The sequence below is a fragment of the Drosophila sechellia genome, chromosome 3L (assembly GCF_004382195.2).
Source record: "Drosophila sechellia strain sech25 chromosome 3L, ASM438219v1, whole genome shotgun sequence".
Lineage (NCBI taxonomy): Eukaryota > Metazoa > Arthropoda > Insecta > Diptera > Drosophilidae > Drosophila > Drosophila sechellia.
This window is the reverse complement of record NC_045951.1, coordinates 2,952,863-2,978,691: the sequence shown is the minus strand read 5'-3', so window position 1 is coordinate 2,978,691 and position 25,829 is coordinate 2,952,863. Positions and strand designations below refer to the sequence as shown.

Here is a 25,829-nt window from a genome sequence, read left to right as displayed (position 1 = left end):
GAATTGAGCTCAGCTAGTTTCAAAAATTTGTATTTATTGCCTTATAAATCCAATGAAATCGAGAAAGCAAAGTATCTCAAATGCCACGCAAAGCTTTAAATCACAGGGTGTGGGCATAAGCAAATGGCAACTAAAATTTCATGAATACTCTATGAGCCAGATCCTTCCGGCTGGAGCGTTGAGCTCTGAGCACTTTCGCCCCAGTGAATTGTGAAACTTTTTGGCGCCAATGCGCGAGTGTTTCGGGGCGGGCAAAAATGTTCAAAACTTTTTCGCGTTTGGTGGTAAATTGCATTTCCGAATGGCTGCTCCAATTGGACGTGTGTGTGCCGAGACAATCACAAAAATTTGAGGCATACGAGGCGGTAAATTGAATTAACCTCCGCCAGGGAGGAGGTGGGGCACATCCTTGAGTGCGTGGCTTCCGCTTCCTTGGCTCCAGCGAATAGAACTCAAGTTTCACTGAGTGATGAGCCCACGATGATAATAAAACTGTGGCACCGGGCATGTGGAAATGTAAATAAGTATGCCACATGTGTGACGAGGCACAATAGACTCGTCCTGACTCGAGTTGCGCAACAATAGCCAGCTTTGTGGCTCAAGTTAATAGACTTGGCCCCTTGGCTGCCACGTGGTTGCATGGGGTTAATCGTCCAGGATGCGGCAGATACATGCTCCAGTTGCCGGGCAGATAGGGCACGAGCCTAAGGACCATTGTGTGACTGACATCTTAATTAAAAATGACTCATACGCGCCGTTGGCCGTGTCCCTAAACATTTGCATTTATCCCGCAACGGCGCACACAACAAGTGTCTTGGCCACATGATGCTAAGGGATATGTTTATACTCAAATGTTGCCGACTTATGGACGTTCTTTTGTTTTTATATTTTTCTAAAATAAATACTACACATCCAATTAAAATTGTTTATGTATGCAAGTCCCTACAAAATTATAACAATGTTCACCCAATGTCCGCACAGTCAAGAACAGTTTCCGTTCAATTATTATGAAAATTTTCGATTTTAAATCGTTTTTGCGTTTCCATGCAATTAATTACCTGCTAATGTCATAAACATTAACAATCACTTTTGATTTTCGCTACTTATACATTCAAAGTAGCTGACAAAAGTTTGAATGTTTATAAGTTGTGCTTTTATTTCTTTTTTCTTTGCCTAAGTCGATATAATGTGTAACTATAAAATTGTTGTTCTCCCCACATTTATTTACTTTTATCTTTCGTTCGGCTTTTTTTTAATTACCTTTGTTTACCAAAATGTTTATAAACAAATGTACCCAATATCCGACTACCTCAAGTTGAATTTTTTGTTCTCCTCTCTCGGAAAAACTGGCTGACATCCAACCAACGGAAAGTGAATCAATAGCCAGAAAGCGAACTCAAATAGTTTTTACCTCATTTTGGCGCATTTCTTGGTTCTTGTTTTCCCCTAAAGAAATATATTTTCACCAATTTTGTTGTGCTAATTTTCCTTTGGCTTTCGTTTCCACTGCTGGCTCATTCACTATTTGTTAATTTTGTAAATAATTACCGGCAATTAGAAATGATTATTCTGCTTTGCAGCTATAAATGCCAAGGGCCAGCTCATTGTTTGCGTTCATGTCTCACCAAATGTCCTGCGGCAATACCAATTAACTTGAATGCTAAACACAAGCACGAGCTGCTTGAATTGAGTTTCAAGTACTTTTTCAGACACCTGTGCAGACATTTTCCATGAATTGCTCATAAATCTGATGTTAATTACACAAGGACGCTCCCCTTGAAAAATTGCGGCTGGGCTTAAGACGTCGTTTCCAGTAGCTGACACTTTGATATTCGAGAGCCTTTAAGACTATGATCCTTTATTGAAAATAAGGGGGAGGAAAACTGGTAATTATTTCAACGTTGTTGTTGGCTATCAACACATTTAGCCGAGTTACCATAACCAAATTACGGTCAGCTTAATTTTAGTCATGACAATTGCCAACTGAATACAGAGCACATTCGAGTACCTGTATCAAAGGACTCTAGCAACTCATTACAAATTGGAGCATAAAATCTAACTCCGGAAGACCCTATGACCAACGGGCAGTTGTAATTTCCCGACACGTTCCCACATGTCCTGGCCATTAATTCGGACCAGTTCGCAACATAATTGGCCAGGCACCTTGTAATGGCCAAAACTGATTTCCATATTAATTGCTCATTAGCCCGTGGTGCGGAAGTGCGGCTTGTCTTTGGCCCAAGTGCATTAACATGCGGCAATAGGTTGACCAAGATTACGCATACGCACTGTGGCCGGTGGTCTGGGACACTGAGAAGTTGCTAACAGCCTTGCGGTCGTGCGGTTGCTGTGGTCGAACAAATATTATTGCTGCCGCAAATTGAAGCTGCCTGCCACGAACAAAAGACAAGTGCTGAAATCCAGCGGGGCTTCTCCACCACCCGGGTGGAACCCATAAATCAATTTGCGGTCAGCCCTTGCCCAGGAAAAGTTTGGCAACAGATGCCCGGCCTAATGATGCGTTCTTTAACACAGCGAGAAAGCGAAAATTAAATATTAATATTCAATTAGGAGAACAATTATTGATTTCCATCCTGGCGTTTTCGGACCTCTGACTTTCAACGCAATTTTGATTAAAAAGTGGAAAGTTAAACGGCGCTCTGAGCCAGAAACTCATCAGCAGGCGATTCACGTCAGGACATTTTATCGCAGCCACATGTCGCATGCCGCAGCACAATGGACCAACAGGATGATGTACTAGGATACATATAATGCCACAACTATGTAGCCAGCTGGACGGACGGGCAGTTGAGTCCCATTTTTGAATAATTTAATGAGCTGTCGGGCGTCGGCGGCGTATGCGCAATATTAAATCCTGGCGACCGCCCATTTATCATCGACCCACATCCTCCCACACACAGACTGCGCATCCACAGCCACATCCCCATGCACATCCTTTCCAGCATGTCAGTATAATATGTTTTTAATTGTCCGCCACTGGCAGAAGAGTCTACTTGGCTTTAATGACCTCTCCGCCGCGGGAATGTCTCCTTTTTAATTTTTAATGCCGCCCATTAAGGCGGAATCGTGTACGTATCAGGAAGACTCGGCGAGCAAGTTAATTAATTTTTACAACGCCACGCCAGTTGACACAAAATTTGACGATAAATCAACTGATAATGTCAGCACATTTAGCGACATCCCCGTTCCCAGCCCAAAAGGCAACGTTTTGATAAACTTTTGGCCATGTTTAGGCGGAGTTCGCGATTGACGTGTGCGGCTGACACAAATCGAAAATCAACAACTTGGCCCAAAGGGTTGGTGGCCAAGTTTTCTGCGTCAGCGTGTGGGAAACCTTTAATCAGAAACTGCTTAATGCAAGGGTTTTCCCCCATTTACTCCGGGATAAACAAGTTGGGAACAGTGTGTGCGTGGGCACACATCTTGTTTAACTTAAATGACAATGAAAGGTCAAAGTTTACGCATGCTTAAAAGGAGACTCCATAGTTAAACCAACTCAAAAGTGTGTCTTGATTTTACTTAGGGAAACAAAGGATCGAAAGACGTTTTCTTTAAAAAAACATTTTCTTACGCAAAATAATCTTAAATGCTTTCAACCACACTTGTTCGATTTTACTTCAGCTCGTTTATCATAACTCTATGTTCTTGAGTTCGCAAGGAAACCAATTTTAATATAAACTTAAACTCGCTCTCTGAGCAGGAATTGCACAGACACATCTCTTTACTTTAAAGTTTTTTTAGCATTGTTTTAAATCGTAAATTTTTTCTAGTATTCAATTGCAAATGTCAAGCCAGCAGCATCCCAACAATATGTTAGCCAATTTATTATCCCATCAGCCGCAAAAGCCATTACAGCAGCGGGGATAAAAGCAAAGACACAGATGCTTTAGATGGGGTAGAATGTTTTCAGTGTATAATCTATAAATTGTAGAGCTAGGAATAAGATATTGCAATTCAGACACATGGGATACAATGTAAAAGCATCAAAATAAATCTCCCTGTTACGTTAAAGCCATATTCATTGGATTCGGGGTCGGACTCCTCAGGATTTCCTCCTACTTCTTGCTACTGCTGCTCTGCTGGATGACAGCGCAAATTTTATCAAATGCCGTTTCCAGACTGTCTATGAACACCTTCCCATCGGCCTGGTTTTTGTACGTGGTGACAATGGCGCCGGCAAAATCGTTCTGAATCGAATAGCTGAAAGAATAATGGGTTATCAACTGTCAGCTATTGAACAATTTGTCGAGGCAACTTGAAAAATGGATGCTGCATTTGAATATTCAAATTCCCAATCTCGAAAGGCTTACCCGATTCCGAAGCCATTCTTGACCACCGGACCAAAGGAACCCGCTAGCAGGGCATCTGATCCCAGTGTTGAGGTACTAATGATGTTGTTATTAATGCGCTTGTAAGCCTCAGTCTCATAGAGATCGGGAATTGGTATTCCCTCCTTTTGGGCCGTGTGCCGGAGGGCAAAGAGATGCCGATCAAAGCCTTGGCCCATAGCCGCCTCCTTGGTTAACTGGCCATGCACCTTGCTGCAATTGTCGATCATCGCTCGGAGCTCTCCGGCGCTGGGCTTGCTCCTCTCCGGCTGGAGAATAGCTTCACAAAAGTCCCGTGTGGCGTTGGTGCACGGTCGCATCGTTTCGGTGCGACCGTGTCGGAAGGCGGATGTGCTGCAGGACTCGTAGCTGCCCACATAGCCACTGTAGGCTTGGCGATAAGCCAGCTGGAAGGACAGCTGAATGATGGAGTCCGGACTCAGGCCATAGTGCTTGCATGTGGGCTTGTTGATGTGTGGGTACTTCAGCAGATTCATGTCCAGATTATCCACAATGCTGGCGTTTTTATTATAAGCCTCCGAAACGGCCGACTTGGTGGCATCGTCGATCTCGAAGTTGATGGGCCGCACGTTGGCAAAATCGCCTTCGGCGGGAGTGTGCACTGTCTCCGTGGATACAAACGGCTGCTTCAAAGTGTCCTTGTAGAGCTCGTTAAAGTAGCGAAGCACAGCCACTCCATCGCCCCACGAGTGCTCGAAGTTTATAGCCGTTGTTCCATCCGCACTTATAAGCAGGGAAATGGATTTGTCGAACCAACTGTAAAAGAACAGGATGACTTTGTGAATCAGGCAGGCTTTACATAATTTCGACTGCTTACCGATTCTGCGCTTTTCCCGCCAGCAAATGCTTGAGGAGCGGCTCCTGCTGGTTTTCGTCAAAGACTCCATCTTCTTCGCCATCCAGACAAACGCAGAACAGAGCCGCATCCACCTCTCTCTCCAGAAGATCGGCATTTTTGGAGTTGCTAACAAACTGCTGCCTTGTTTTGGCCCACTCATCACGCTGTCCGGCGGTCAGAACACCAAGTGGAACGCTGGCTGCCTCACGATCTGAGTCCAGCTTAAGCACAGCCCTCAGTCTACCCAGAATCACACTGGGACTCTCGATGTATCCACTCGAGTCCAGTACATTCACGGCGTACATGTGACCGCGTCGCATTACCAGAATGTGCTTGGCGTCCGGTGACTGAACCAGCTCGTCTTTGCCGATCCTAGGAATCCTGGAGGTGCCAAAAAGCCGGTTGTACTGGCTCATGTCCAGCGGGAAGGCCTTAAAGGCATAAGACGCGTAGGTGGCAAAGGCTTTGGGTGCCACCTTCATCCACCGGCGGTAGCTGGCAGTGTCGCTCTTCTTGGCGTTCATGTGGTATACCTCCGGCTCTAGGAGATCCGACTGCAGAGATCGCCAGAAACGCAGCGAGCTGATGATCAGGTTGGTAGCCCTAACCACCTGTTGCTGGTACTCCGGTCGCGTGTCGCTCTTCATCACCAGCAGCGGATTATAGTTGAGGGGCAGGGGAGCTCGATCGGCCAGATACATGTCGAACCAGGGCTGCGAGATGTAGCTGGTATGCTTGTTCTCTGCATCATGGCTCTTGAGTTTGGCGTGGAGTTCCATGCCGATCCCCTGGCGGAACTGCTCCACCGTTTGCTGGGTCTCCGCCTGCTCCGCCGGGGAGAGCAGTGGCTTGGTGGCCTCCAGGAAACGTCGACAGCTGTTCTCCAGCAGCGGAATGGGCAATCGCGGCAAGGAGCGCTGAAAGTACAGCGTTGGCAGCTTGGAACATTGCAGGTACTGGTAGTGCTGGCCATGAGTGGTCGTTGTCCTCGACGAATTCGTCGATATCCACGACAGATTACGGTGCACCCGGGTCCGGAACATGGCTATCCACTCGATGGCTTTCAAATTGGGTAACTATTGTTGTTTAAGCTCGAGAGGCGACGTTTCAAAGTCCAAAACAGAAAGTGCAACAACAAATTGAAAATTCGCGAGCTAGATCAGCTGTTCGCCATAGATGATCACAGCTGATCGTCGTCATCGATAGATAGCGTACGTATTTTTTTGCGGTATTTTTGGTATTTTTCAGTAACTGTAATGGCGCCAAAATATTCAAATATCGTATTTGTTTGAAATTTACGATAAATATATGTTTTCGGATTTTTATTATTATTATGTATAACTAAACTATATTTTATGGCTTACAATACATGTTTAATATTTTTTTATTATTTTTTTTCCAATTGCCTATAATAAATTTGGTTTCTCAACATTAATAGCACTATAAATTGAATTAATCACTTTGCATTCACATGGTGGGCACGAAATTTCGAATTGTCATGATTTTATTGAATTACAATAACGACGATAATGAGAAATTAAATTACCACTCAAAATCAGCGCTGCTCTTTGGGGTCAAACATTTTACTTTCACGGCTCGAGTTTCACATTGGCTGACCTTATGGCTAACATTTAGCATTTGAGGGCCGTGCTCGCAAAGCAAGGGGTTTGCGGATCTCCCTGAATTCCGCATAATTTCGCACTTTGCCCCGAAGGACGACGTTTCCGTATCCCTTTTCCGCATTTAATGCGCTTCGCTTTTGCACTTTCGCTGGCTTGTTAAATATTAACGCAATTTCACTTCGCCCAATTACACTGCAACCCATCCGCATCCTCATCCGCATCCGCATTCGCCGATGCCTCTTATGCAAATTTAAATGGAAAAGGGGATTCCCCTACTCACTTTACTTAATTTGAGGAATTGAGGGGCAGTGGATTTTATTCCGCAAACGTCGACTGCAAAGTGCAAAGATGGAGATGCAATCGATGGGGGAAACGCTCGTGAAATTCGACAAAGTATAAAAATTTTATGCGCATTTTCATTTCTTTCTTAGCCCCGTAATTTAAGTAAGCCGTTTGTATTTTTTCCGACTCACCTGGGAACAGTGACCGGTTGGAATACCCGCAGGAGCCTTTGACCCACCACGTCTGCAATATGTCCTGAACCCTCCGAGGATCTGTTTCTGCCCCGGGAAACCCTTGACGTCCAAACTCATCGACCAGCAGACATCAACAGCGGGCAAACAAATTAACGCCACGCAAATGCAAACAAAACGCTGTTTATCCACGGACCAAAATCGCCAGGATGCCATGGTCAAAAAGGTGAAAGGACGCTTAAGCACTTGAGCGCCTCCAAATCGAACAAATCGATGGGTAATTGCTTTGCCATTGCCCCTCGCATTTTAAAGAGCCAATGCGACTTTAAATGACTGGTGGAATAAATAAAACCATGGACTTAAATTAATTTGATTAAATGAAATATGTTGCATACTGGTACCGATTGAATTAATGTTTTTGAGTACAAGAGGTATATAAAATGTAAAAACTAAGTTTGATTTAAATGATTTAACGCCAACTGCATATACAAGCGCTCTTTTGTGACATATTTTTTCCCCTTTTTTCACCGTTTATATCAAAATCTATTCAAGGATCCTTGAATGTGTTTAAAAAGCATACAATCTCGACACTCATTAACAACCAACGGTAGTATAAAATTTCCACTGTCGCCACCAGATGCGAAAGCACATAAAAAACCTCTAAAACATTCTTTTTTTTCTGTGCGCAGAAATCAACATTTGTTTCCAGAGTCCTTTGTCGGACAATAAAACTGTTGACCATTCCAGCACGCACAGCGTGACTGGGGATACAGATTCGAATCCTTACTTCCTTCCTGTCTTTCTGCACCTGAAAGGTGTGGCGAATAAGTCGTTTTCGACGGGTAGACAACTGCGTAAAAATCAGGCACCAGCACGAGGTGACCAGATGGAAGAGTTAACTGGCAAATTCCATTTGCCCCATGATGACAATGGCAAATGGGCTTGGGTTTGGGTTTGGTCGACCTTCGGGCAGACGGAGATTTGCATAGATGGCTCAGCATAAATGCCGCATTCCAGTCGAGCAAATCATTGACATGGCCATGAAGAACGGAGATGGCTCTCAAATGGCCGCGTTGACAGCCCGAAAGAAATGGAGGCAATAACTCAGGCCTCACTGTAGGAGGTTGCACTGTAGGATGGGAATGCGATGGTCGAGGTGTTGGAGTTTATGTTCCCTTTAAAATATTTAAATAGGCATGAGAATAGCCTAACTATTATTCAGTGCAATTTATTTAACATGTGTTATTTTATTTTTATTGCAATACATTCCAAGAAGCACATACTAAAAGTTAATTGAGCTTACTAGTTAGAATTTATTTTTATTATTCTGCCATTTTTAATTTGAATTTGTTACATATTTATTTTATTTATCACAGTAGTGAACATTGCAGGCAGATTAAAAAGCTAAATCAAATGTAGCCAACATGTAAGCAAAAACGACGAAGCTGGGAAACAAGGACGACACGCTGTGGAAAGTCTGGGAAATTCGCTCTTGTTTTTCCCGACTTGTTTCCAAGCAGGCGGGCGCGGTGGGCGGAAATTCAAATTTAATTCACCTACCTGGACGTGCATGACAAATAAAGCAAGCAGATTAAGTCAAAACCCACACGCCGAAAACCAAGGAAATACACTGGATTCCACCCACTTTTTGAGACCTTGAAGCTTTTGTGGGCTGATGAATATGTTAAAGCTTTTTGCTGCCACATTTTGTGGCTCTTGTGTGCCATTGTGCACAAACATGTTAATTTTCATAATTGCCTGGCATGCCCCAAGAAAATAATGCAGATAATTGCTGCAATTTTAGGGACATTGAACCCGAGCCATTAATTTATGAGCAGCCACGAGCCACGATGGCCAGGAGCATAATTAATATGCCACAGGAACAATCGCTGGGGAATCCTTTTCCCAGACAGCAATGTCAAGGTTCAATGTCACCAGCAATCAATAGCTGCTGGCCACAAAGTTTATTGATATCCTTGGGTGTGGCATGCATATATACGGGGGCATTCTGGAATGCTGGCAAAATGTTGGTAAATGTGAGCATCTATAAATCTTCGTTTCTTTATTAAAGTGCGATAGTGAATATTATTAGTCAGCTTGTGTGAAATTGTCGAGTTTTACTGTCTTTTAAACAGACCTTAAAGACCCTCAGAAAATCTATGCCAAGATAATCCCAAACCGTTTAAGGAGCTACGAAAATAAAGTAATGATTACTACCATGTGGCGAAACGCCTCCTTTAAAAATCAAGGCCCAAAACACAAAAAAAAAAAATAATGGGTATACCAATTACTAAATGTGTGTAATAGCACGCATGTATGTAAATGCACGCGAAATTCCTTAACTTTTTCAAAAAGCCAAGTCTGGGATTCCGCCCACTAAACAACCGCCATTGTGATGATTTTCCTAGAAGGCCAGACAAATTGCTATCTTCGTTTTTTTCCTATATTTTATATGCTTTTGGCTTTGGCGTGGAGCAAAAACCGAAATCATTTTTCACAAGAGTGAAACTATGGCTACAAGAACACATTAAATTGCTATAAAGGCAACGCCAGGTCTGAGGACTCGCCCAAAGGAAGCGGCGTCGACATGTGAACTCCTGCCTATCGTCCTCATTTTGTGCACTTGGAAAATATACGCTTTAAAAATATTCAGAAATTCTAAGGACCTTCGGCGCCAAGGATAGCCATAACACATAAAACTCAAAGCATTTTCATACAGCTATAAAGAATAACATGCATCAGGAATACATTGTATTTGAATGCTTTTAAATTCTAGGGCTATTTGTTTTTTAAAGTGCAAGTTTCAGTCACCGATTCCCTGACCCCTAATTCCTGCTGAGTCCTGCTCCTGGCCCTTGGGCTCCAGACCCGCCATGACGACATGTAACTGATGTTGTTTGTTATAAATTTAATTTTCCCTGGCTGAGTGAGCCGAAAAGTGGAAAGACTGGGAAATCGGCTGTATGTGCTCCTTGTGCTCCTCGTTAGGCCACGTCCAGAGTCCAGAGGACTTGGCCTTCATCCTGTTCTCAGCAATTGCGAGCAGATTGAATTGTTTGATTTCCCCTCGCAGGACGAACAGCAGTTAGCTCGCGTGCCGGCGCGCGTTTTGGCCAATTTTATGGTCGTCAATTAACAGGTCCCTAGAAGTAGGCAACACTTTTCACATGTCGTGCTGACGGCCATTAATCAGGCGGAAGTTTATGGGGATTGGGAAAAGCCAGGGAGCAGCAATCGTAATGGAATCGAAATGAGCGGAAATGCGCACAAATAAATCAAGTTCACATAAATTATGAAAACAGGCGGCGGACCCTCCGCTAAAAATAGCAGAAAATGGACCACTATTTGCGTCACCCAGCAAAAAGAATAATATTTCCACAAGCCTGCGTCATGCTGTTGTTATTTATTCGCGGTTCTTCGTTGATCACTCAAAATATTTTGAATTATTTTTTGCAATATTTTCCCCCATATCCGCTCTTAATTTCGTGAAAAATGCGGACATGACGTCAGCCTTGTCCCTCTGCGAGGATTTCGTGATATCAGAGGACATGTGAATGGGGAATCCGTTTGTAAACGAATCCCAATGGCCCGGCACTGCAATTGCGAACATTTTTGAAGCGATTTTCATTTGCCAGAGACGAAAATGTTCAATTGAGTGGAAGCCAAAGGCAGAAGGACGGATTTACGGGAGTTCAAACTGCTTCTTTTTGGAGGGCCATTTTCGAAAATTGTTATTGCGGCTGGTTTTTGAATGGCCCAACGATTTGTTCAAATGCGAGTTCTAATGGAATTTATATGGCTGCAAAAAGAGCATTTAGCAATCAAATGGAATTAGGTTGAATTCGCAATAGAACAAAATTGCTAAAATATTTATACGACATATTCTTCATTGGTCATTGTTAATAATGTGTATGAAAAGCTGTCATATTTTGATTACAAATATTTCAATATTTCAGTAGTGTTGCCCATTAAATTACCTTACTTCCTGTGCCAAAATGGAAATATATGCAAATCAGATCTAGGCACGAACTGTGGCAAATTGGTATTTATATAAAAAAAATACACTTGTGTATTCTGTGTCCATTCGATTGCAGCTTAATTTCCGCGTGGATGGAAAATCGAAAAGAAAGACCCTGCAAATTGAAATGCAATCAAACAAAACAGTACAAAAAGGGAAGACAACCGAGTGGCTGTGGGTCTGAATTATGTATGCCAAGGATGGCAGGACTCTGGACCCTGTCGCAGTTGCATTTTTGCGAGGGCACGTGATTGCACTTGGCCGGTCCCATGCATTTATTTGCATATTTACCGCCGGCACAGACGCTTCTGCATTTACTCTACATTTACTTACTGCATTTGCATTGACTCCGAGATTGCAGGCCAGCAGCATCCACTTACACACGTCGGAATGCCGGATCTTTTGGCCGGGCACAGAATGCAAATTGCTTCGCCCCGGCAGTTGTCAACTCAACTGACTCCGGACTATGTAGTATGTATAGGGACACAGGTTTACCCGTAAGACAGCAATCAATCTGGTTAAACGGAATGCTGGGCAATAAGTTCAACAGTGTTTAGTGCAGTCAAGCGAGTGGAGAGCAGTGCTTTGAATTCCAGACGGTATTGTGTTCTATAGGTGTGAAAAATTAGCATCCGACAAGGCTTTATTGTTTGCTTTATTTAATAAATTTGCTTTTCTTTAAGCTTATTTTTCGTTTCAAAAACAATTTCAGAATGAGAGCTTAAAAGTGAATTTGGGGATTTAATTTGACGGTCTGCAAAAATTGTGACTGATGCGTTGCAAAAAATAGCAACCGCAACTTAAAAGCAACTTTTTGGCCATTGCAGCCTTCATTTTGAGGCAACATGAAAATGCTTTTTGGCATCAAAGTGACAGAGAAGGTCACTTTTTGCTAGCATTAGAGTGCTATTCAACTAAAACATTGTAATATTTTAGGTTGTAAAATTCTTTAATATATTATTGGACATTCCAGCACTAGATTGTAAATTATAAACTGCTTATAAAAAAGGGACGATTAAATTTGTAAACAGCAAACATATTCGCTAAAAGCTTTCGTATTCAAACTTCTTTAAATTATATTCTCAAAATTCAGAACGCACTTCCTGGGGCGTGGCATATCGCATAAAGTGGCAAGTGTTTTTGTGTGCGTCTGCCATGGAGATGGCCAAAGTATTTGCATTACCTTCTTGTTGCCACCGAGTTAAGAACAACAATTGACTGTTGCCGCCGCTGTCCTTGTCCTTATAGTAGTTGCCATTTTGCTCTTCATTTGCACTGCAAATGCGCGAGGAGGAAAAGCGGAAAAGTCGGCGGAGGCGGGAAAACGGGAGCTACAGAGGGCGGCAGCCGAAGAAGGAATGGCGAAGGAGCTGGAAACGAGGATCCTGCAGCTTAGCGTTAATTCCCATGGAACTCAAACGAATGTGCGGAGTGGCACGCACACACAGACAGAGTTACGCACACACATATACACACACACTTACTTAAGGATGCCCATATACACGCATAACCAAGGAGCATCAAGTGCCATTTCGCATGACTAACTTGAGCGAAATTAAAAAAGAAATTGCAAGAAAACTCGCGCACCACACCAGCGACTGAATAAAATGAAATGCTGCCCGCGGAGGAGTCAAAAAAAAAGGATGGAAAATCGTGAAAACTGTAAAGGAAAAAGAAAAGCGCCTAAGTGGCGCCTGCAGCTTAAAGTGCAGCAAATTAAATTTCTCCCCGGAAAAGTTTTTAGCCGCACACAAAAAACCGAAAAACTGGCTGTTCAATTGAAGTGAACACGTAGAATGAAAGGATGCTAAATGGAGAAATTAACTTTATTATGTATAAATCCTAGTAATCAAAAAATCTATTTAGTTTAAGAAAATACACCTGACATTAAAACAGCAGTTTCTAGTTATAAGCAAATAATATAACCAAGTTAATATTTTAGCAAAAAGTAAACCAATATATAATTTTATATATACCATAATATTTTATTACTTTTTTTCAAGTTTCTGCTAAAGTTTTCACAAGTGTTTTTCGCCTCCATAGGTCAACAGGGTGTACAAAGCCTTGGTGCAAAGGACATTGTTTCGCAACTGAGGGACACTTCCGGTTGTAGGCCTTGGAAAGTGGTCGGTTTCACACCTTCCACTTTGCAAATAAAAGGCTATGCAATTTTCATGGAAATCCTGCCACGTCTGCGGGCCAAAAGTTGGTGCAACCATCCTATCTTGGCTTTTGTGTGCTCAGATCTTGAACGGTTTGGCATTTCTTTTGTCCGTGCACCGGCGTTTACTCAATTTCATTTAGCCAAAATGGTTTTGCTGTGCCTGGGGAAATTCCAATATGCACTTTTCGTTTTGTTGGAAACTGAAATTGGTTTAAAAAAGATACGTAAATGCTACAATAACTCAATAAATTCCGTAAAAACCTTCAAAACGGGAAAAATTCAAAACAGCAACTAGAAGTGCTATATTCGAAAATTCCACAGCCAATACTTCTCTCTTAATAAACGGAATATTTTTTTCTGCTCAGAATTTCAACAGATTTAGATGAGAAAAATGACAACTTCGTTCATTCCAGAGAAACTATATTGATTGCCTCTAAGGCTATTGCAGATTGCATCCTGTAAGTCATTTAAAGGCTTATCTCATTCAGTTTGTTTTTCGTAGAATTCTGTTAACTTTTATGGTGCACTTTTGGCGTAGCTCACAATTGACTAATATTCCTGGAACTGGCCAATGAAGACCTAAAGTCGACATGTATTTCCCCAACACGTGCTCAACCGCCCCCACATTCGGCCGTTTGGGTCCTTTTCTAGTGGTGGGATCAAAGGCAGCTCCTGCATACATATACATATGTATTAACTCCATTATGGCCAAGACAATCCAGCTAATAGAGCCGAAACAGAACCAGGGAATAAGGGTCCTTCCTCTTGGTCCTTGGCTTGGGATGCCTCCTCGCACATTTCCCCCGTTTTCTAATGCGACACCCAATCGGATTTGTCAGAAATGTCCGGTCAGATGGTCGTAGATGAATTCTGTTTGTCCCACTGATTACGCATCAAGTGCCATGGGGAAAAGGAGCACACTGGGCATAAGCAAATTGTGGACAAATGGTGAAAAAAGTCGTGCTGGGCACTCTGAATTCCTATGGGACAACAGTAAACATGAATATTGTTTGCCATTTTTGCCATACTTCGAGCTACGTGGGCAAACACGAAAGAACTTTTAGCTAAAATACATCCATATGCAGTATGGGCCGACAGCAGTTGGCGGAAGTAAATATAACTGATTTATTTTTGGATACTTCTGCCGCCTGAACAATGGAATTTTTCTTTGACATTCAAGCTGGGAAATGTAATGGAAGCGGTGCAAACTTACATTCCCATTTACTTATTGCTATTTCTATATATTTTCTGGTCTATTTGTTAACCTCATTTCCTTTGAATCAAGTAATTACGCTACACATTGCATATTTTCGCACTTAATTTCGCCAACAAGCAAACGCAGCGAAGTGTTAATGAAAATATTTCGCTATCATTCAACAAGAGTCTCGTTTACAGCAAGTGCTGCAGTTCCTGCGGAGTCCTTAATATACGTTGCATTGCGCATACGCCCCGTGGCTCCTTGCGGCAGACTGAAAAGCGGGGCATACGCATACAAAACTCGCTTCATTGTGTGCTAGACAAACCAATGTACAGCATTACAGGAAGGGTATTTAAGGCTGAGGAAGTTGAAGTGGGGCTTCAATGTCCTGGGACCCTGGCGTTCCCACGTGTGCATTCGAGTGCAGCTCATTTATCATGCCAGTCTTTGACTCGCCTCCTTTCAGTGTTGACTTTTAGCCATTTCCCACGCGAACGAATACATTTTCCTGGGAAAGCGCAAAACGAAAAGAGCAAACATTAAAGGTACAATTGTCCCTAATGAGCAGTGGTCGGTGAGTCAACACCTTTTTATTTCATTGTCGGTCTAATTTGACAATTAGCAGCGAAGTGAGAAGTGTGAAAAAAAATAATAACAGGCAAACAGCTGTGCCGCAATTTAATTTAAGGCTGCAAGTGTCACTTCAAAGGACATACACTGCAAAATAAAGCCCAAACTGTTGCGAAAAAGAGTTCGATATTCCGCGAATGAAATATTTGTGGCTATTTAAAGCAATTTTGCCCTAGCGCTTAATATAATAAATCTAGCAATTTTATTTGGCAAGTGCCGAGTTTCAATATTTCACTCCACCATAATGCCTGGCGAAAAGAAAAGGAAACACAAACTGGATAACAGCCTTCCCGCAATGCATAAAGCATCGTTGTCCTTGGACAAATATAAAACATAATGCGAAAAATAAATGCCTGAAAAAGCCAGGAAACGGGATATAAGCAGCTAAAGAATATTCATGTGCCTCAATAAACCGCAAAGAAAAGATGTCCTTTTTGCGCCAGGCACTAAAGCGTGGAAAAATGATAAAACAGCCAGAAGAAAATAAAGAAAACCAAACAAAGGAAGCGCAAACAGCAAACGTGCATTAAAAGTATTGACTGTCTGGGAGTCCCCGGCGAAACTAACAATTAAAGAAGCGATTCGCTGGTAGGAAGGCATTTAAAGCGGCTTTTATATATATTATGATACACAATGCCAACATAAAGACAATCGCCGCAGTTCTCTTTTCCGATCCGCTGGATGCCCGGCCAAATAAATAAAATTGATTAGAAGCGGCAATGGCAGCAGGCGGCATCTATGGTATGCTTCTTATCTGCCGGCAATTTCATTATTTTAATGCGTCACACGACCATCAAAACTTACGGGCGGAGCAATCTGACTGACAGCACAGGACGCAGGACAACGGACATCGGACATTCCAGTATTGATTGACCGGACTCCGCATCCTGTCAACAGTTTCAGTCAATCAAAACAGTGCGAAAAATAAAGCAATTCAATTTTGTTCTTGCCTTAAAACCGGACGGTTCTAAATACTTTATATTTAAAATATTGGTTATGTAAACATTTTCACCCAGTTCATTTTCTTTTAGTGTGCACATACATTTTATTCCGCTGCTGCCCTGAAAATTAATCCATCTCAAAACAATACGCATTTTCGTCACTGCACACACGGCGATTTTATTCAACTTTGTGCCCTATTTCTGGTTGACGTTCTGCAGCAGCAGGAAGTACTGTCCACTTGTCCGGACCATCTGCGAATCAATCAAGTGGAACGGTGGAACGAGCTGTAAGAGGGGACCCTTGGGGGTGGACCTGCAGGACCTGCAGGACCCCTGCTCCGCTACTCACCGCCATCAGCGTGGGCAAGGACATTTGCATGAACCAGGACACGTCCAGCCGGAATCCCCGGTTCGTGCGCATCAGCATCATGCGGATGAGGTGGCGAAACTCCCTGGACTCTTCGTACCATCCCACCTGGTAGAAGGCGTTGGCAATCTCCTCGCTCTGCAAAGGGGGATGGGTCACGCAATTAGACATCAATCAGAGCGCGGATTCCCCGTTACGTCACCCACAGCAGTCGCAAATCGCTGGCCATTGTAGCAGTACACAACTATCTGATAGCCGGCTGCCACCAGGTACATGGTCATCCGGATCATGGTGATGCTGCTGTTGGTGCCCTGCGAACGAAGACGGCAAACGGTGAATTTCTCATTCAGTTAAGTTCCTTTGGGGATTCCCTCGGATCAAGGCCTCACCAATCCCACGCTCATTTGGAACAAGGCCAGGCCCCAGTTAAAAAGGCTAAGCAGGAATTGTGTGAAAGTGATGTGCCGAAAGCAGTCGTTAACCTCGTTTGCAAAGCTGTAAAAAGAGTTAGATGGAATGCTCTTTTTAATATCGTCACATACTTTGCCACTCGTTGGTACTGATAAATACAGCATCGCAAGTATTCAACCCTGCGATCTGGAGGAACCAACTCAGATGTGGCTTGTTCTACCATTTGGTTGAGGGACCTCATAAGTCCCACGCTATGAAGGCATAGGACAATAAAGACTCCATCAAAGCTAACGGCACCTGAGCAAAAAGTATTTATGGCTTATATCTGGAAAGGAAAACCTCATCCATATTGACTCACACATGCCGCAGATATACAGCGAACAGGTTTCCAGGTACATCTGTATATGATAGTAGGGAAACTCTAATCCCTTGTGCTCCCAGGCGGGATACAGAGATGGCAGAGCTTAGTATGGCAAATAAATTGTTATTTTACGTTTATAAAAAGTGGTTGTTAGTGGAATTATTGATATATTTACGTAACATGATGTCGTAGGATCCTTTCGGTTTGGTGAAATAGCGATAGAGGTTGATTACGAAGGAGTTGATAAAGTAGTTTGTAGTAACACAAATACAGCTATACAAATAGATAAGAATTTGCCGACGAGTGCTGGCCCAGTACCGATTCATCGTGGACTCAACCTGCTGGCGAATCCCTTTGATAACAGGTAGATCTGAAATAAAATGTATCTTTAGTTTGTTACTGCGTCCAACAGGAGCTCACCTGACATCCTTTCAAAGAGCTCACACTTTTGGAGTAATTCGTGGCAGCGCGCCTTTCGTAGCAGTTCGTATATCTGTCTATGGGCAAACAGAAAGTACCACATCTTTGCTATCGATGTTATAAACTGCAGGGCAGTGCCAGCGGTCTGAAAGATAAATAAATAAATAATAAATAACACTTGCATAATAATAATAAGATTTAAGGTATAGTTTTGACCCACCTCTCCAATGCGCGGAATATCATGAATGTACCTGGCTAACATTTGCCAGTGCCCATAAAGCGAGGCCAAGCTACTTAGGCTAAGAACAATTGTCCAACTAAACGGGTTAGAAAGTGTATCAATTACAATGCTATACCCAACCTTTGAGGTACCCACATTCTGAGCACCTGTCCGCATCGGGAAGGATCCAACAGGTTGAAGCCCACCGTATAGGAGAGTCGGATCATCTCCCTGATGCTGCGATAGTTGCGCCTCTTCAGCTCGGCCGCCTCTTCCGGTGAGTACATGTCGCCTAATCGCGGCCTAATTGTGTTAATCGCCCATTTATAGGGTCAATCGGGTGGGCGTGGCTCATCGGTTGGCTTTAATTAGATAGTTCAGCGCCAGAGGCAGGAAACCACGCCCCATTACGTGGGCAAAGTTTCACTAAATAATTGAAATACTTTGCGCTGGCAGGCGGAGAAGGGTGAGTGATGTGATTCTCGACTTGTCCTGTGGTTAATTAGTCCGACCAGTAATTAGATCCACACCAAGTTCGTTCGTTATTGTGTCCTGCGAAAGCTTAAAGGACTTTTGGGCATTAAGCTCTTCATTCCGCTTGATAAGAGAGGTTTCCCACTAAAAGCTCCAAGGGAGCAAGCTTTAGGCTGAAAAACTGGAAAAATATTTGTTCTTTGAAAACTCCCGGGTTGTGGAACAGACTAAATATGCTTATGTAAAATATTTACACAAAAGTTTGGATTTTCTATAATCCCTTCAGTGGTGGTACCTGGCAGGTACTTTCAGCTATCGCATCCCTAGTCTCCGAATGTGATAAGAATAACGCCCCAGATTAGCAAATATCTCAATATATTCTTTTGAATACTTAAAGATAAGAACACTTTCTTTAGAATGGTTTTATCCCAAAGGTTATAGAGGCTGATAGCCATCCGCAGTCTTCTCTTAGATATTCCCTTATTTATATTCCTTCTTCGATTGTTAACATACGTCAGTTGAATTTAAACCGTGTAGTTGAAAACATCTTCGAACAGAAATGATTGACTTAAATATTTTAGATTTGAATGAAGACTGTCTTCACCACATTATTACGTATTTAAGCATCAAAGATCTCGTAAATTTAGCGGATACCCTGCCCAGGTTTGGACAGATTCTGTTGGATAGACCGCCAACCTCCTACCCAGTACATCATGGAAGCGATCCCGATGGTGTGAAACCAGTATTGTATTACTCAACAGTTGCCATCAAGCTGTTCAGGATCGTAAAAAATAACGTAAAAACTTTGGGAGTTATCCAAGGACATAGTTACGATAAGGAAGATCTAGGCAACCTTGTCAAGGACTTCCGAATTCTAACACAAGGAAGGAACAAACTTGATCTAAGACATTGCCTTGGAGAAATGTCCAGACTAGAGGATTTGTTTAGATTTTCGTCTTGCTGTAAGACCAAATGATTTAGAAGTCCGCGAAAATTATAATTATATTAATTTTTGTTTTTAGCTCGTGACTATTTGAGTGTAAACGTCCCATCTTGTATTTGTTACCTTGCGGACTTTTTTCAACTTATTCCCGATTTGCGGGAGCTTCGACTTTCCGGATTTGCCAAGTGTTCGGATTGTGTTAAAACAATCTTGAAATGCTTTCCCAAGTTGGAGGAACTCTGGATTCGGGGAACCTGCCTCAAGCTTCGTTCTGATTATGAGCTGATATCGCAGATCAAATCTTTGACGAAACTGTCGATAAATGTTGGTGGACCTAATTGTCTGGAGCCTTTGACCAATTTAACTGAACTCCGATCTCTTTATGTGGAGAGTATCTTCAGCTACATATCTCCAATTGAAATCATAGAAATCATAAAAAAGTGTAAGAAGTTGCAATTCCTATTTTGCTACTACATAAATCATGGAGAACATCCACACGATTCCATTGCAAATATCTTCAAGAGCATTAGATCGACTCGAGATCCTAGCCATCAAACCCCCCTTCAATTGCACACATATTTGGATCCACCTTTGTGTGAAGAAAATGTAAGTGCCCTTAAAGTCTTTTAATTACATTAAAGCAAAATTTATTTTATGATTTTTATTCAGAGACAACTAATTGATGAAGCCTACTTCGAATATCGCCGGCTGCCTTGAAAGGACTTGCCTTATTTAGAAAGGACTTCAAAAACAAATACTCACCATTCTTGTACCGTCTCGAAAATAAGGACCACTTCGAAATGTTACTCAATGATTTATATATTTTCATGACTTTTCGCTCATATAGATTTAAATACGCTTTAATAAATTTGTATGCTTGTCAACGATTTCCGTTATTCAATTTAGCTGATTTACAATCGTCGTCGCCATCAGACTACATTAAAATGTATGTATCGTTAGGTAAATAATTTAAATATTAATAACATGTTGTTTTTGCAAGTGTATTTGCTCTGCTCGTCATTTACTTAGTATATCTCGTTAGTTTGAATTCAAGTTCAATTCGTTTGCTGCTGGCGTAAATGTTTTACAAAATAATATAACAGAAACTTCGATTTAGGGTCTTGTATATGAAATAAATATTTACAAAAGTTACAATTAATATTATGCAGTGGCGGAATGTGGCCGGTGCTCACCAAAAAACCGTGTAGATAATCCTAAATGAATTGCTTACAAAATTTTTGGATGCCTCAAGCATTTGTTAATACGTACACATATTTCTAAAAATGTTTAACTATATTACCTCGAGTTCTTGGCTTTAACATTAGTTATCGAATAAGGTGTTTGCATTGGTTTTCTCTTTTTTGCTTAGTTCTTTTGTTCTTTGCTTGTGTTCTTATCAATTCGAAAAGCGGACGTTGAGACATTTTATTATCGTCTCGTAATAAAATTTGTGTCGTTTTCTTACAGTGTGGTATTTGTTCGTGGCTTTGGGTGTGGGCGTGTGTATCTGTGAGAGGTGTTAGGTGTGGGTGAGTGGGTGTGTGAGTGAGTGAGTTCGTATTCCCTTTACTGATATGTTTCTAAGAGGCTAACTCGCATCCTGGCTCATCGCTGGCCGAGCAGAGGCAACTAAACAGGACAAACGCAAGCCAGTTGGACAGATCGGTTGGGATGACCCATGGAGGATATGGAAACCTGCCAAATCGGTATACTAGAACACCTAAGCCGAAACACTCTCGCACGCATACACTGAATGGAATGTGGTAAAACAACTTGGGTTGCAATAATTGACTAACACGCTCCTCGAACGGGGAAAGTCCCTTGGCGAGGATTTCCAATTTTATTGCTTACGTATTCGGAGAACGGACTAGTGAACTAAACATCGACTCAACTATCTAACTAACTCAACTAACTAACATACATAACACTCACACGCTTCATAACTAACTAACAGTATGTGGGTTGCTACAATGCGATCCCGTGGGTTCCGATAGATGGGCCACCTAAATGGCACCGCAAGCAGGCTGCCCTCGAATGGCATTATCATACCCACATAACAAATAACAACATCTACATCCAAGCTATATTGCATTTTCCCAACCAACCTCAATCTCTACTTCATAGGTGGCAACTCAGATTATATCAGGGGACTAAGCCAAGCCAAGCTCTATCGATAAGCCCTAAGCCCTACACACACGCACAAGTACTTATAGATATAGAAACGAACCAACGATTTTCAACTACTTTTGACATTATGAATTTGAACGATACGCGAACGAACGATTTACATACAGATATATGCATGGCCATGCGATTCTAATTGGGATCTAATGGGATGGGCTGGGGTGGGGTGTCGCATCACCTCCTCGTCTGTAACTCCTCAAGCCTCCGATCTGCGGGGATTAGAGCGCGGTTTGAAAAATAGTTGGGGCTATATTTATATATCGCTTAGTTTGTATATATATTGTGTAAATATGCGAGCTGCGATTGCGATGCGTGTATATCCTATATTGTATATACTTATAAGTTGCATTCAAAATATGAATATTTCCGTTTCATTTGTTGCTATTTAGGCTTTTTTGGTGACTTCGTCTATATACTTTCGGTTAGCTGTGTCCTGAAGGCGGTAAATAAAGGTTGCTCTGTACACGAGTGGATTGGGCTCTGCATTATATACACCGTATCTTTACGTTTAGAGTTACTCGACCTATCGTATGGTATTAATAATATTTTGCTGTTTTGCTGTTTGTACGACTTGCGCAGCTCCGAATCACCTACATTGCAGTTCGGGTTTCTCCTTCTCTTCTCTAGTTGTAAAAATACGCAGATCGAATTCCGGGGATCTGCTAGGGATCGTCCCACCATCTCTAGACTAGGATACTGTTCATTGCTTTTATATAATTCACATTCCATGTTTGCTAACTTTGCTATCACTTTGAGTTTTCCCTTTGTATGCTTTGTGTGTGTGTGTGTTGTGTAGTGTGAGGGTTTCCCTTGGAAAAGGTTATCTTTTTTACATTTTCTTGGTAACTTTTTGTGTGTGGGTCCCTAATTGCTACGTGCCCTCGTTCCCCGCCCTCTTCGCCTCCTCGGCGTCGGCTCCTTGGAGAAGGGCCCTCTGCTCATCGTTGGCTTCTGGTTCTCCCTCCTCCTCACGATCCTCCTGGCCAGGAGCCACTGCAGCTTGGCTCGGAGGAGCTGTCGGGGGATCCTCGCCAGCTCGATGGCTCACGGGCGATGTGAAGGTCGTCTCCGAGTCTGTGTGGCAAGATGGGCTAGATTAGTCACTTGATTATACAGATATATCAGCACAACGGATTTCACAGGATGAGTGAGTATGAGTCTTAACCCATTTTATGAGGAAGCAGTTTGTATCTGTGATTGGCGATCTAATTTGAAAGTTTTGTTCATTAAAGATTTTCCGACCATAAAATGGGTTATTTCTTATCGCAGTGCTAAACAGGAAGCGGCATATGGGTGATTTTGTGTGAGGTGTGTGAGTGTAAAGTGCGTGAGCTCAAGTTCTAAAGCTGTTCACATCGATCTGGCGCTCGGATGTGGATAATCCCAGCTGGGTGCTTAACGAGTCTGGACAATCGAACGGGTGAGTTTGGTGCGGCACGGAAGCGATCGATGCGGATCGATCACCAATGGTAAGCACTATAGATCGGATCGGTAATACTAACAGGTCGCCCGGCCGAAGGCCTCCGCTCTCCGGCGAGATTTAGTGTGTCAGTGTCTGTATCTGTGGGTTCATGGGATCATGCGGTGGTCATGCGGATGTGGGTGGCGATGGGTGGAGTTCGGGAGTTCAGAAGGCGGCATCGAAGACGGTGACTGACAGCCAGCCAGCAAGCGGGGGGAAAGGGGAGAGATAAAAAAACGGTTGTAGATGATTTCTGGTTTCGTCATGGCCGAAAGAAACCCCAGGACGCACTTACAGGATGAGACAGAGAGAAAAAGAGGGGGAAAGAGACAAAGAAGAAGGAAGCCAGCCGACAGTGATGGAAATCTATGATATATAGAGACGTCCTAAGGTTTATTGGTACGTCGTGATCTTAATAACATTGCCTATCCTTCATCACTGGCAGCTGGCCACCTAGTTCAACCACCACCTACCCAGACTGCTGTCCCTGGTCTGCTGGCCATCCGCCGAACCTGCGGATGCGGATGTGGAAGGAGTTCCTCGCGAAAGCAGCGGCTTCACCTGGCGCAGCGCCTGCTCCTCGGGATAGCGTGGGGTCTGGAACTTCGTGGGCTTCGATTGCAAGGTCGCTGGTCCTGAGCGCTGGTGCATTAGGGTGCGGTGCCTGAGGGGTGGTGGGGATATAGACTTAGCTAAAACTGAATGAGGTAATTTATTCGGTGAGTAATCGCTGCCGGATTCGCCCTGCAAAACAAGAAAGTTAATACTCGAACTGAATACATATTACTATACAGGATAACGAACCATAACGGTGCCGTTGTCGGAGACGCCGGAGCCGGACATGTTGTCCGCCAGGAGACGCTCGCTCTCCGGATCGGACAGGACGCGCGAGATATCAGACTTGTTTTTCAGGATCGACTTCGAGCGCCGGTGGTGCTCCAGATTGGGCGAGGCGTCAATCGAGTCTATCGATGAGGAATGCTTGCTCTCGAACTTGGCTGGTGGTCGAGTTTTGATTAGTTTAATAGATCATTAAATTTGGGAATAATCGAAAGCACCCACCTTTGGCGCCCACATTCTGTATGCCAAACAAATGCTGGTTGATCAGTTTGGTGGCAGTGACTAAGCTCTTGCCCGGCATGAATACCGAGCGCTTCTTCTTGGGTCCTTGACCGCTGAATCCTCCGGATCCGCTGGCCGCTGGGCTACCGGAATTTCCGGCCAGTTCTCCATCCCTCCGACCGCCCGTCTCGTCGTCCAGCTTGGTGTCCTCGAAGCGGGCGCGAGGTCGCATGCCCCCCAGGACACTACTTCCAAGGCCTCCGGTCGCTCCACTTGGTCGCATGGCGGTGAAGCTCTGCTGGAACCGCGTCTTACGATGCTTTGGCACTGAGTTCTCGTTCAAGCTGACCCGACTTCCCCGCTCCTGGACATCAAAGCTCTGGTAGACGTCGTCCAGGGGACTCAGACCGCCAGCTCCTACGCCTCCGGCGGCCAAGTTCCTGAGGGCCGTATCGCCCGAGGCGCTCTTCTTCACTTGGGCACGCAGCCCACCCGATGAATTGGTGCTTGGCAGGCCCACAATGAAGCCTGTGGAGCTGCTAATGCCCTGGTGCTGCTCCCTTTCCAGGGGATTTATGTACAGGTTATCCATGTCAATATCCAGGGCGCAGGCCTCGTCATTGAAGTCGGCCGTGAGGTCTCCTTGGGACAGGAAGGGATGCGTCTGGCAGCTGGCATAGGTGTCCGAGCTATCCACGCTGGCCAGGTCGGCATTGTTGTTATTGCTCCCGTTGTAATTGCCACCGTAAAGGAGCGTCCCATTGCCACCACCGCCCACTGTGGTGGTGTTGAAGTTGTTGTTGTAGTTATGGTTAAAGTTGGACGAACTGCAGATGGTGGACCCGTATCTGAGGGACACATCCAGGGGCAGCGCGATGGTGGTGGACGTGGTGGTGCCATAGGACGACGATGTGGACGAGGACTGCGAGATGGCGGGCAAAAGGACGGCGGCGCAGGACGTTGGTGGCAATGGGGGTGGCGGGGGTAGGGCCAGGAGCGGACCATGGAGCGGCGGAAGAGGGGCTGGTAGTGGTGAGAGGAGCCCATAGGCTCCTGCTTGACGACCCGCTGCCGCCAGTCGCATCTCCAGACAGATCGGCTTGTGGAAGTCGGAGGTGGGCAGCGAGATCACGCCCTCCGCGTCGGTGAATTCCTTGAAGTCCTGCAACGAGTGGGGGTTCGGGATGGGGATACAGTTTCAGATCCAGTCGCCAAAGCAAACTAGAGGCCCAAGATATAACAAATATGGTAGAATCGGTCAAATTAGTGGAGCTTAATAAATCCATACAATATTTAAGTGAATCCTAACTGAAACTGGACCATATCTGTTTTATCTTTCGGTGAAGATCACTGGGACCATAATTTCATACATTATATACGTGTCTTGGGATTTTTTCTGGCTGCTTATTAGTGTCTGATTTAGTTCGGTGTACCTGTTGTCTTGAGTCAGCTTTTTATTGTGTGCGATTTGTTTCCTTATTATTTCGCTTGAATAGCAAAAATTAACATGCAACTAGGAGGCGCCAAGTAAAACTCAAACGTGCAGCGCTATTTATTGTTAACATTTAGTCATATTAATAAATGAAAACGAAGGCAGTGCGAGTTCTCAACTTGTTATTGGAGGCAAAGAAAGTGATTACTAATATATGTAGTATTGATCATAAGATTCAT

The 25,829-nt window shown here is 43.6% G+C and overlaps 4 protein-coding genes across 11 annotated transcripts in view; 1 reads left to right on the top strand and 3 right to left on the bottom strand.

The window, feature by feature from the left end:
* Positions 1 to 3,906: 3,906 nt before the first annotated feature.
* Positions 3,907 to 6,352, bottom strand: LOC6610536 (carnitine O-palmitoyltransferase 2, mitochondrial). Its single transcript, XM_002035080.2, has 3 exons — positions 5,188 to 6,352; positions 4,332 to 5,126; positions 3,907 to 4,221 (listed from the first exon to the last, which is right to left on the bottom strand). The coding sequence occupies exons 1-3, from the start codon at positions 6,249 to 6,251 to the stop codon at positions 4,077 to 4,079; spliced, it is 2,004 nt and encodes a 667-aa protein (XP_002035116.1). The 5' UTR covers positions 6,252 to 6,352; the 3' UTR covers positions 3,907 to 4,076.
* Positions 6,353 to 16,428: 10,076 nt separating this feature from the next.
* Positions 16,429 to 18,477, bottom strand: LOC6610535 (odorant receptor 63a). Its single transcript, XM_002035079.2, has 10 exons — positions 18,190 to 18,477; positions 18,034 to 18,130; positions 17,814 to 17,958; positions 17,569 to 17,763; positions 17,391 to 17,495; positions 17,164 to 17,329; positions 17,011 to 17,116; positions 16,828 to 16,932; positions 16,604 to 16,759; positions 16,429 to 16,506 (listed from the first exon to the last, which is right to left on the bottom strand). Exons 1-10 carry the CDS (start codon positions 18,318 to 18,320, stop codon positions 16,450 to 16,452), a joined length of 1,263 nt encoding a protein of 420 aa, XP_002035115.1. The 5' UTR covers positions 18,321 to 18,477; the 3' UTR covers positions 16,429 to 16,449.
* A 577-nt stretch (positions 18,478 to 19,054) lies between these two features.
* Positions 19,055 to 20,175, top strand: LOC6610534. Its single transcript, XM_002035078.2, has 2 exons — positions 19,055 to 19,469; positions 19,530 to 20,175. Exons 1-2 carry the CDS (start codon positions 19,067 to 19,069, stop codon positions 20,078 to 20,080), a joined length of 954 nt encoding a protein of 317 aa, XP_002035114.1. The 5' UTR covers positions 19,055 to 19,066; the 3' UTR covers positions 20,081 to 20,175.
* A 76-nt stretch (positions 20,176 to 20,251) lies between these two features.
* LOC6610531 (potassium voltage-gated channel protein Shab) overlaps positions 20,252 to 25,829 on the bottom strand; it is a 56,186-nt gene continuing 50,608 nt past the window's right edge. For 5 of the 8 annotated variants that reach the window (XM_032719829.1, XM_032719838.1, XM_032719828.1 and 2 more), the window contains 4 exons: positions 24,159 to 25,320; positions 23,901 to 24,094; positions 23,570 to 23,840; positions 20,252 to 22,708 (listed from right to left, as the gene is read on the bottom strand). In XM_032719829.1, the coding sequence (XP_032575720.1) occupies positions 22,506 to 22,708; positions 23,570 to 23,840; positions 23,901 to 24,094; positions 24,159 to 25,320 (1,830 nt within the window). In that variant the 3' untranslated portion in view covers positions 20,252 to 22,505. Of the gene's footprint in view, positions 22,709 to 23,136; positions 23,288 to 23,569; positions 23,841 to 23,900; positions 24,095 to 24,158; positions 25,321 to 25,829 lie in introns of all 8 variants that reach the window. The other 3 variants (XM_032719831.1, XM_032719839.1, XR_004361912.1) reach the window with 2 other exon arrangements.

Coding starts and splice junctions, on each gene's coding strand:
- LOC6610536 (XM_002035080.2), bottom strand. CDS start 6,251: ATGTTCCGGACCCGGGTGCACCGTAATCTGTCGTGGATATCGACGAAT. Junction 5,127..5,187: donor GCGGGAAAAGCGCAGAATCG/GTAAGCAGTCGA, acceptor GTTCTTTTACAG/TTGGTTCGACAAATCCATTT. Junction 4,222..4,331: donor AAGAATGGCTTCGGAATCGG/GTAAGCCTTTCG, acceptor TTATTCTTTCAG/CTATTCGATTCAGAACGATT.
- LOC6610535 (XM_002035079.2), bottom strand. CDS start 18,320: ATGTACTCACCGGAAGAGGCGGCCGAGCTGAAGAGGCGCAACTATCGC. Junction 18,131..18,189: donor TGCGGACAGGTGCTCAGAAT/GTGGGTACCTCA, acceptor TAACCCGTTTAG/TTGGACAATTGTTCTTAGCC. Junction 17,959..18,033: donor ATATTCCGCGCATTGGAGAG/GTGGGTCAAAAC, acceptor TTTATCTTTCAG/ACCGCTGGCACTGCCCTGCA.
- LOC6610534 (XM_002035078.2), top strand. CDS start 19,067: ATGATTGACTTAAATATTTTAGATTTGAATGAAGACTGTCTTCACCAC. Junction 19,470..19,529: donor GTTTAGATTTTCGTCTTGCT/GTAAGACCAAAT, acceptor TTTTGTTTTTAG/CTCGTGACTATTTGAGTGTA.